The 9,515-nt window shown below is 50.1% G+C and overlaps 1 protein-coding gene across 1 annotated transcript in view; it reads right to left on the reverse strand.

Annotated features, from left to right (window-relative positions):
- LOC111975495 (microtubule-associated serine/threonine-protein kinase 2-like) overlaps nt 1–9,515 on the reverse strand; it is a 36,358-nt gene that overhangs the window by 7,031 nt on the left and 19,812 nt on the right. Inside the window, exons 8-15 of the mRNA XM_070447445.1 lie at nt 8,879–9,044; nt 8,633–8,734; nt 7,852–7,854; nt 7,106–7,225; nt 6,832–6,941; nt 6,591–6,745; nt 6,124–6,446; nt 5,734–5,937 (exon numbers count right to left, since the gene is read on the reverse strand). Of these exons, the coding sequence (XP_070303546.1) occupies nt 5,734–5,937; nt 6,124–6,446; nt 6,591–6,745; nt 6,832–6,941; nt 7,106–7,225; nt 7,852–7,854; nt 8,633–8,734; nt 8,879–9,044 (1,183 nt within the window). The remainder of the gene's footprint in view (nt 1–5,733; nt 5,938–6,123; nt 6,447–6,590; nt 6,746–6,831; nt 6,942–7,105; nt 7,226–7,851; nt 7,855–8,632; nt 8,735–8,878; nt 9,045–9,515) is intronic.

Consider the following 9,515-nt stretch of genomic DNA (forward strand, 5'->3'; position numbering starts at 1 on the left):
CAATTACTACGCCTGAGACACCTCTTGCTGCTCTCTCGCATGGGGTATCCTGTGGTCTTGTGGGTGCGCGATCTGTGGGTCGTACTCAGTAGCTCTCAAGTCTTTAGGAGGGAAGGCCTCCTCTGTGGAGGGGGAGGGGGGGCGGGGCCGGCCTGTCCTGTGGACTGCCGTGTACGGTGTGACTCTGTCTGTGGGACGTGTGCGTGTCCACTGCTGCTCTGTCTGGCGACTGTGTGTATGTCGTCTTGTACACTGTAGGCGAACCTGGTTTGTAGTGTCTGGTCTGTGGACGCTCTCTGCCGTGGTGCATTGCTATCTGTCTCGTCGGCGTTACTGCTGGTCTAGGGGTTGTAGTCGTGCTCTGGCGACCAATAGTGTGCGTATGTATCTGTCTGTGGACTCGGTGTGTAGCTATTGCTGGGCTCTGTGGACCATTGTGTACTGTGTCTGTCTGTGGACTCGTCGGTCTTGTGTCTGTCGTGTGCGCCTCGTTTTGTATGTGTCTGCTCTGTGACTCTGTGTGTATGTGTCTTGCTCTGGCTGGACTTGCTGTGTATGTATCTAGTCTGCTGGACCTGGTGTGGCCTACTGTAGTCGTGTCTGTGGACTGTCATGTCTATTGTAAATTCTGTTCTGTGGACGGTGTGTGTGACTGTGCTCGTCTGTGGATCTGTGTGTGACTTCGTAGATTTTGGAGTGCAGTGGTCTGGTCGGACTTGGTGAGATGGTGATCTGTCTATGGACTAGTGGGATAGTACTCTGGTTTGTGGACTGTGTGTACGCTGATGCTCGTGCCTGTGGGACGGGCGGGGTCTCGTTGTAGGTCTGTCTGTGGACTTGTGTATGTAGGCTAGCTTGGTCGTCTGGGACTGGTTGGAGTGTAGGAGTAGGGTGTCATGTTGCTTGTTGGGACTATGTCGTCTTGGACTGTTTGTATGTGAGTCTGTCTGTGGGACTGTAGTGTACTATGTCTGTCTTGGACTTGTTGTTGTATTGGTGACTCTGTGTCTGGGGTGGAACGTGGTGGTCTGTCTGGGACTGTGCGATGTGATGTGTCTGTCTATGGAGGCTGTCTCGTGATATCTGTTGTTGCGTTTGGCTCTCGTTCAGAACTAGTGCCTGCTATTACGCTGTCCTCGTCCTGTGGACGGGGATTGTTAGTGTATGATCGGGTCCTCTTAGTGGACGACTGTGTATGACTGCATCACTTAACATGTGTGTGCTAGAGATATGCTTGGGACCTGACCACTCGTGTGTCTCCACTCCACGTACTATTCTGTACTTGTGACCTGTCTGGGTGTCTGTGGTTGAAGTCTGCTTGTCTGTGGACTGTCTGTGGTATGTGTCGGTTGTGGACTGTGTGTGTATGTGTCTGTCGGCTGTGGACTGTTGTATGCTGTCTGTCTGTGGACTGTGTGTATGTATCTGTCTGTGGACTGTGTGTATGTATGTCTGTCTGTGGACTGTGTGTATGGTCTGTCTGTGACTGTGTGTATGATCTGTCTGTGGACGTGTGTATGTGTGTCTGTCTGTGGACGTGTGTGTGTATGTATCTGTCTGTGGACTGTGTGTATGTATCTGTCTGTGGACTGGTGTATGTTGGTTTGTGCTGTGGCCTGGTGTTATGTTCGTGGTCCTGTGTCTGGACTGTGTGTATTGTCTAGTCTGTGGACTGTGTGTATGTTCTGTCTGGTGGCCTGTTTGTATGTGTCTGTCTGGTGGACCTTGCTGTGTATAGTTTTCTTCTTTCTTTCTGCGTACTTCTTAGCGTAACCAACCACGGATCGTTTTTAGATACAGTGTAAAGGTGCAAAATAAATTACATCGTATGTCGGCAATTTCCAGTAACTGAGACTTGATCTCCCTATTTAAACAATCTTCCCTTTCGCTCCTCCATGTTTTAGGAGTCCGAAGCGTCACAGGCTGGCAGCGCGCAGCCCTGCAGCATGTCTCTCACTTCGGCGCGATGCTCCCCATCGTACGACCTCACTTCTTTCTTTTTCTCCCTCGTTCCGGTCGATAAGCTCCCTCGCTCGAGGTCCAGAGACTGGGCCTGTGGTAGCGCCACTCAGGTCTCTGTACACGTCTTATAGACGCACAATGTTCCCAGCCAGTGGCCCAAACAGTACAAACCGCCATCTCACCTCACAAGAAAGCGCGAACGTGAACCAGTCTCCAACTCAACACCGCGCATTTCTCATCTTCCACACACTGTGCGGAGGCACATACAGATGGAGTGTTATCTCGGCGTGGTCATCTGTGCGGGCCTGCTCCAGCGCCAACGAATCCGTACTACTACTGGCTACAGGTCTCCTACTAACATGTACTATGCTACTGTCTCGCCTGAGGCTATCAATGCGAGCAGGCATACTTGGGGTCTGGCTCTCCAAGGTGCGCGATTACGATAGTCGACGAATGATGACAGTCAGCAGCATTGCTAGCTGTATCTGGTGTCCTTGCTGTTACGCGGTGATAGATTAAGACGTACAGAGACTTCCTTCTCACTATAGGTAAGCTTTATGTAGACATCTACTAGGTGAATCCCTGTTTACTAGTGGAAATCCTAGTTACTAGGTAATACACATTTAACACTGTTCTAATGTTCCTGTATCTTGTGGATCTGATCCTGTTTTCTCTAGTTGAATGCCTGTTTCTAATTAATCCTGTTTCTTAGCTATAAAATGATCCTGTTTCTCCGTGTAGTATCCTGCTTCTTAGTTCATATGACGCGACCTGCAGTTCTTTTCAAATCAATCCTTGAAGTTGTTTCTTGCAAATGGTGTGCTAGACCCTAATGTCAGATAGTGCAGACATTTGTACAACTGTGTGTGGAATTTCTAACTCTTTCCTACTTAATCCTTCAAGCTACCTAGACTAGTGACTATATGTTTCGATTGCTGTGATTTTCAAGTCTCTCATCTCCTCTCCAGTCACTATCTTCTCATTCTTCCCGTCATTGCCTCGTAGTGTAGCTGCTGCCATCGCATCCGCCGTCTCTTCCCTGCTCCATCGCACGGCTCAACTCGGCTTAACTGCTACCTTCTGAGTTGGTGCTTCTCGCGTTCCGTCTCTTCTCTGGAGTCTGTCGCGAGATGCTTCTGTCTCTCTTCTACCATTGGTCTCATCGCTCTGCTTGGCCTGCTTAGTTGGTCTCGTGCTACGGAGCATGCTCGTGCTGTACATGACCTCTGACGCCGAATCTCTTTTCTCTCGTGCACAGGTTCTCTTCGTACGTGGCTCGTTCCAGTCTCCCCTCGCGTTGCGCTCCTCCGTACCAGTCTGCGTGTTTCGTTCTCCGCTTCGAGGTAGTGTAGTGACAGGTGAACGGGAGTTGGTCCGAGGACAGATGTTCGGGAAGTTGGTAACAAGAGCTGGCAGGCTGTTCACGAGTGCCAGGACCGATTCCCTCCACTGCACCTAGTCTCTTTCCCAGATGTTACGCCGCTCTGATCAGTTGCGTGGCGTAGACGGCCTGCTCCAATCGTGAGTGCCCACTTGTCGTGGGATTTGAGCACATCCGGCTTCTCGATTAGAGTGGACTGCCCGGTCCGTTCTACATCCGTATGCTCCAGTCCATGGTCTGGCTAGCACGACTAGACCAGTCATTACAGCATCCCTACTCATCATTCTTTCTTACTCGCTATCTCCGCAGGGCGACACCCTAAGCGACACCACCCATGGAGCAACCCGTTAGGCGAGTCACCTCTTTACGATCACCCATCCCCGTCCACCCTCATTCACCTAGCACGTACGGCCTAGCCCTACTCCCTGATCTAGGAAGCGACGCAGGTTCCCTCTCATTTGTCCATGCGTCTTTGCGTGCTAGCTCCTCTTTTCTCCTCCACTACCTCGTGGCTCACCTCTCATCAGTGCTCTCTCCTCTTCCTCTATCTTCTCATACGATAGCGACTCCCCGTGTGTTACCCTCACCGACCGCAGCAGGGGTAATCGGTTGCTTCCTCTCCCCTCAGCTCTCTGCGCACGTTCCTTGCAGATGGAACGAGCTCTTCTGCCATATGATATAGGGGACCGTCTCTTCGTGAGCCCGCCATCCTCCGTGTGCTTCTCAACTGAGCCGTTGCGGTGGACGCAATACCTCGAATCCAGGGCTGTGCGTGTTTTATCCCGCCACCTCGATCACTGTTGAAACAGGGAAGCTCCAATCTTGGTGCCTACCGCCCAACGACCTAGTATTTGAGTGTGGCGAAGCAGGAAGCTCGACTGGAGACGTAGGAGACGAACGCGAAGGAACGAAATGCAAGCAGTCTTGGCCTGAAGAATCTGATGGCACCTAACTGTCTAGGACACCCAGATTTATCTCTGCAATCAAAATGGGAGAAGTGAAGTCCAATTATGAACGTCATCACCCACTCGGTTCTGGAGGCATCCATTGCAAGATTCATCACCTCCGGTGATGAGAAACTGGAGGATGAGTGGGTTTGCTCTAGTTTTTACCTACACATGCAAATCTCCGTACTTGACTGTGTGGAGTCGATTGTCTCGTCGTGTGAGTGAATTGTTGAAGGGCGTATGTTCAGCGCTCGGGCAGATAGAGTTGCACGGTGTGCTGTGAGCTTTGGTCATGACCTTGGAAGGTAGAGTCTTGGACCGTCCCTAGTTCAATAGGATAAAACTCGTATAAGCGACCTACCGCCGCGGGTGGTAGTGGTGGTGTTGTAATGAATTGCTAGACTTCCCGCTTGTCTTGTGAGCTGGTCGCTAGTCGTGTGTCAGATGTTGACATTGTCTTGAGCGTGGTGTAGTGCGTCGCTCGTCAAGGTTGGTGAGTGTGTAGGAAAGATCTGGCCCACGGCCCATAGATGCAGGGTGGAGCTAGCGCTGCTCTGAAGTGAGCTGAGTGGGCTGGTCAGGTGTGACTGATCTGTGTTGTGGTGTGGTGGCTCTTGCTTGGGTGTGGTAGTAGTGTGTGCTCTGTGGCGCGTGGGTTATCCTTGGGCAGTAGTAAAGGAAGAGGAGACTCTCTTGAGTCAGGAAGATCATCAAAGGCAGGCGATCTCTTCTCCACACGGCAGAACGGTAGGCCTCTTCTCTCTATTCCTTAACCCGCTCCTGTTCCCTGAGAGATGGACCTGGTTCCCCCACTCAACAAACTGTCCCCTAGTCACCTAACAGGGTTAATGCGCCAAAATTCACCCAACTTATTGTGGGAAGCTTGTGGAAGGCTACCTGAAACGTTTGATCCAAGTTAAACAATTTAAAGACAATGCTACCAAATACTAATTGAGTGTATGTAAACATCTGACCCACTGGGAATGTGATGAAAGAAATAAAAGCTGAAATAAATCATTCTCTCTACTATTATTCTGACATTTCACATTCTTAAAATAAAGTGGTGATCCTAACTGACCTAAGACAGGTAATTCTTACTAGAATTGTGAAAAACTGAGTTTAAATGTATTTGGCTAAGGTGTATGTAAACTTCCGACATACAGTCCACAGACAGACAGACACATACATACATACAGTCCACAGACAGACATACAGATACAGACAGACATACAGTCCACAGACAAAGACAGACACTAACAAACACACACAGACAGACACAGAGACACAAACAGACAGACACTAACAAACACACACAGACAGACACAGAGAGACAGACAGAGACACAAACAGACACAGACATTAACAGACACACAACACATCTCAATACACAAAGACAGAAGCGCACAAATAACACATTCCTGGCTGTTAAAACCTCAGACGTACCAGCAGGAATCATGAGTGAGAGAGTGGTAGCGGAGGCTGACTTGATGACCTTGTTGAGTGGTCTGGACTGGGCGTGTTTGTCTGCGTCTCCAGACAACAGTCTGTGACGGGCCCTCCTAGCTGCCAGGTCACTGATGGCCTTAGGGGTAGAGGGAGAGCTGTCTGCCCCTGAACCACGCTCCCACACATCTCCTGAACTGCCCGCTATGGAGAGAGAGATAAACAGAGGTAAAGGCAGAGGAACCAATACCAGGAYAATACTGTAAGACATTTTGTCATGTGAATGGAATCAAAGCAGACACACAGTACATGCATATAGAATATGTTTTGCCAGTTTCTGTTGTTTTCTGTAACATATGGACAATAAAGTTGTATATAAATTGTACTGACGTGTGAGTGTGGCTTTGCTGAGCTGGCTGGCTGTAGAGTCTGGTGTTGTGGGGGACTCGTCCAGTTTCAGCTCTCTCTCCACGGGGAGCTCAGGGATGGAGAGGGGCAGGTCCTCRCTGCGGGGGCCCCTGACTCCACCGGGGGTCTGGCTGAGCARGCTGGAGCTCCTATGGCTGGGGGCCACCCCTGCTTCCTCCTCTGAGGAGATGGCGAAGCGCGGCATCTCGATGATGGCAGAGCAGCAGCGTCTTCGCACCGTCAGGGGAGGGCTGGAGTCGCTCTCGGTGTGGGACGACTCTGAGACAGACAGACGCTTACGCAGGCTGAGGGAGGCACACAGGGAGGTTACACTTCTGTTGTTGGTAATGGAAGGGACAGACAGCTCATTTAGTAGAAGACTTAAATAATTTGCATAGACTATCAGTAAATGAGGCTTTGGAGTCCTCAGAAGAAGCCCCCATACTCACATCTCAGGTGACCCCACCAGCCAGGCGCGGTCTCTGGACTTGAGACTACTGAGGCTGTCAATGCGTTCTCCTCCCTCCTCGCTGAGGCTGCGCTTGGTGGGCGGGGGGGTCCTCTTCTCCTCATGGAGGGATAGACGCTCCATACTGCTGTACACCTAAACACACAGTTTGATTGAAAATGATGTAGTACATGGGGTGCTGTGTGCGTGTGTGTGTGTGTGTGTGTGTGTGTGCTGTTAACCTTGCTGAAGCGGGGCGAGCAGGAGGAGAACTGACGTATCTCTACGTGTTCGTCATCATTGGTGTCATCTTCATCTTCAGAGTCCAAGTGGTGGTACCTGTCTGAACGGGCTGGAGAGACAGAGAGAGTAGCATTACACAAGACTACTGGACCGGACTGTCCACTAACTCACTTTCAGGAGTTCTGTTCTATTATTCTAAGTAAAGGAATAGTAGAAAAGGCTCAGGGTGTTGCTCTAGGTACATTTATATCATGTACAGTAGGTGAGACTTACTGTCAAAGTAGCTGGTGTCGTCCTCTGACTCTAGCTGAGGGATGAACTCTGCCTTCTGTCTCAGCAGACTGTTCCAGTCCAGATTATAGAAGAACCGATGCTGCTTCACCTCAAATGCCACTCGCCTACAACAAGAGACCAGAAGGAATTGACAAGGGGACCACTGCCTACAACACAGAGACAGAAGGAATGACAAGGATGACCACTGGCCTACAACACAGAACGCAGAAGGAATGACAAGAGAACCCACTGCCCCTACAACACAGAGACAGAAGAATGACAAGAGACCACTGCCTACAAACACAGAGACCAGAGGAATCACAAGGAGACCCACTACCTACAACACCAAGGAGCAGACAGCAATCGAGCAAGGAGGGACCACACCCTACAACAACAGAGACTGAGCAGGAATGACAAGGAGACCCACTGCCTACAACACCACGAGACCAGAAGGACATGACAAGGAGACCACTGCCTACAACACAAGCACGACACGAAGGAATGACAATAGAGACCCCATGCTACCACAACACAGAGGAACAGAAGGAAATTTGACAAGGAGCAACCCACTGCCTACTCAACACGAGAGACAGGATACAAGGAGCACCCACTGCCTCAACAACAGATGACCGAACGATGACAAGCGAGACCAACCTACCTACAAGCACCAGAGACAGAGGAATTGCACCCAGGAGACCACCTGCCCTACCAACACAGAGACCAGAAGGAATGACAAGGAGACCAACTACCTACAACACAGCAGACAGGACAGCGACATGGACAAGGAGACCGACCTGCCGACAACCACACGCACAGACTGACTAAAGACTCACATGACACACTTGACACTGCTGTAAATTGCACGAACCGTGCACCGATAGCGTACTTGTTCTCGCGGTAGTTAACTTGTTCTCGCGGATTAGTGTTACTTGTCTTCGGCGTCAGTGTACTTGTTTCGGTCCAGCTTGTATTGTGGCTCGTGCGGTAGTGTACTTGTGCAGTCAGCTGTACTTCGTTTCGGCGGTAGGTGCTACTTGTTTCGGGTAGATTGTACTCCTTGTTCTCGGCCGTAGTGTACTTGTTTCGGGTATGTACTTGTTTCGGGTAGGTCTTGTTCATCGGGTAAGCGGCTACCTTGTTTCCGGGTAGTGTACTTGTTCGTCGGGTAGTGTAGACTTGTTTCGGCTAGTGTACCTTGTTTCGCGGTAGTCGTACTTGTGCAGGTAGTGTACTTGTGCACCGTAGTGTACCTCTGTTCTCGCGGTAGTGATACTTGTTCGGGTAGTGTACTTGTTTCGCCGGTAGTGACTTGTGCACGGTTAGTGTACTGTTCGCCGGTAGCCTGTACTTGTTCTCGGGTACGCGTACTTTGTTTCGGGTAGTGTAACTTAGTTTCGGCACGCTAGTGTCACTTCGTTTCGGCGTAGCTTGTACTTGTTCTCGGGTAGTGTTACTTCGTTCCCGGGCTAGTGGCTACTTTCTTTGCTATGAGTTACGCTTGTCAAATAACATGTTCTAATCCATCACCTGTGCCCAGCCTCTCCAGAGGGTTCTGTCTGAGGAGTTTAGAGATGAGGTCCTGTGCATCGTTAGGAAGAGCCTCCTCCTCCTCTGGCCATATGATCTCATCTACAAATAGAGGACGGAGAGCAGACATTGTGGTCAGATGGATTTTTACAACGTTTTCAAAACAAAGCAATACTTTTCCCTTCCCTTTTTTTTGTCTGTTAAAAATGCAGACTCCTGTGTGCTGCTGCTCTCTGTGATACTCACCACTGATGACCTGTCCAAAGAGCTCCTCAGGTGTGTCTCCAAAGAAAGGGGCACARCCCACCAGGAACTCGTAGAGGATGACCCCCATGGCCCACCAGTCTACTGGCTTCCCATAGCCCTGTCTGAGGATCACCTCTGGGGCGATGTACTCTGGTGTACCACACACCTGGTCATACACACAGAGGGGAAGGGTCAAGTATAGGCAGGGAGAAATACACGGCAACTGTCTCCTACAGTACAACGTTGTATTCCCTTAGTCCTTTTGTCTCATATCTGTTGACATACACTTCTGTCATAGACACTGTTATAGATAAGGGAAGAGTGATCAGTGACAGAGTTTGGGTGTTATGTGTTGGGCGCCAAAGGCAGGGGCGGACTGGTCAGCTGGCATTTCGGGCAAATGCTAGATGGGCTGGTCCATTTTGAGCCTAGTGGGCCTGTGTAATTTTTTTATATAAAAAAAAATCTGTTATCTGTCAAATAATGCGGTCCTCAAAGAAAAAAAATGGCTCAGTGTGGGGGCCTCTAGGAAATAAAATGGCCCAGTGTGGGGGCCTCTAGGAAATAAAATGGCCCAGTGTGGGGGCCTCTAGGAAATAAAATGGCCCAGTGTGGGGGCCTCTAGGAAATAAAATGG

This window comes from Salvelinus sp. IW2-2015, linkage group LG16, assembly GCF_002910315.2.
Source record: "Salvelinus sp. IW2-2015 linkage group LG16, ASM291031v2, whole genome shotgun sequence".
Taxonomy (NCBI): domain Eukaryota; kingdom Metazoa; phylum Chordata; class Actinopteri; order Salmoniformes; family Salmonidae; genus Salvelinus; species Salvelinus sp. IW2-2015.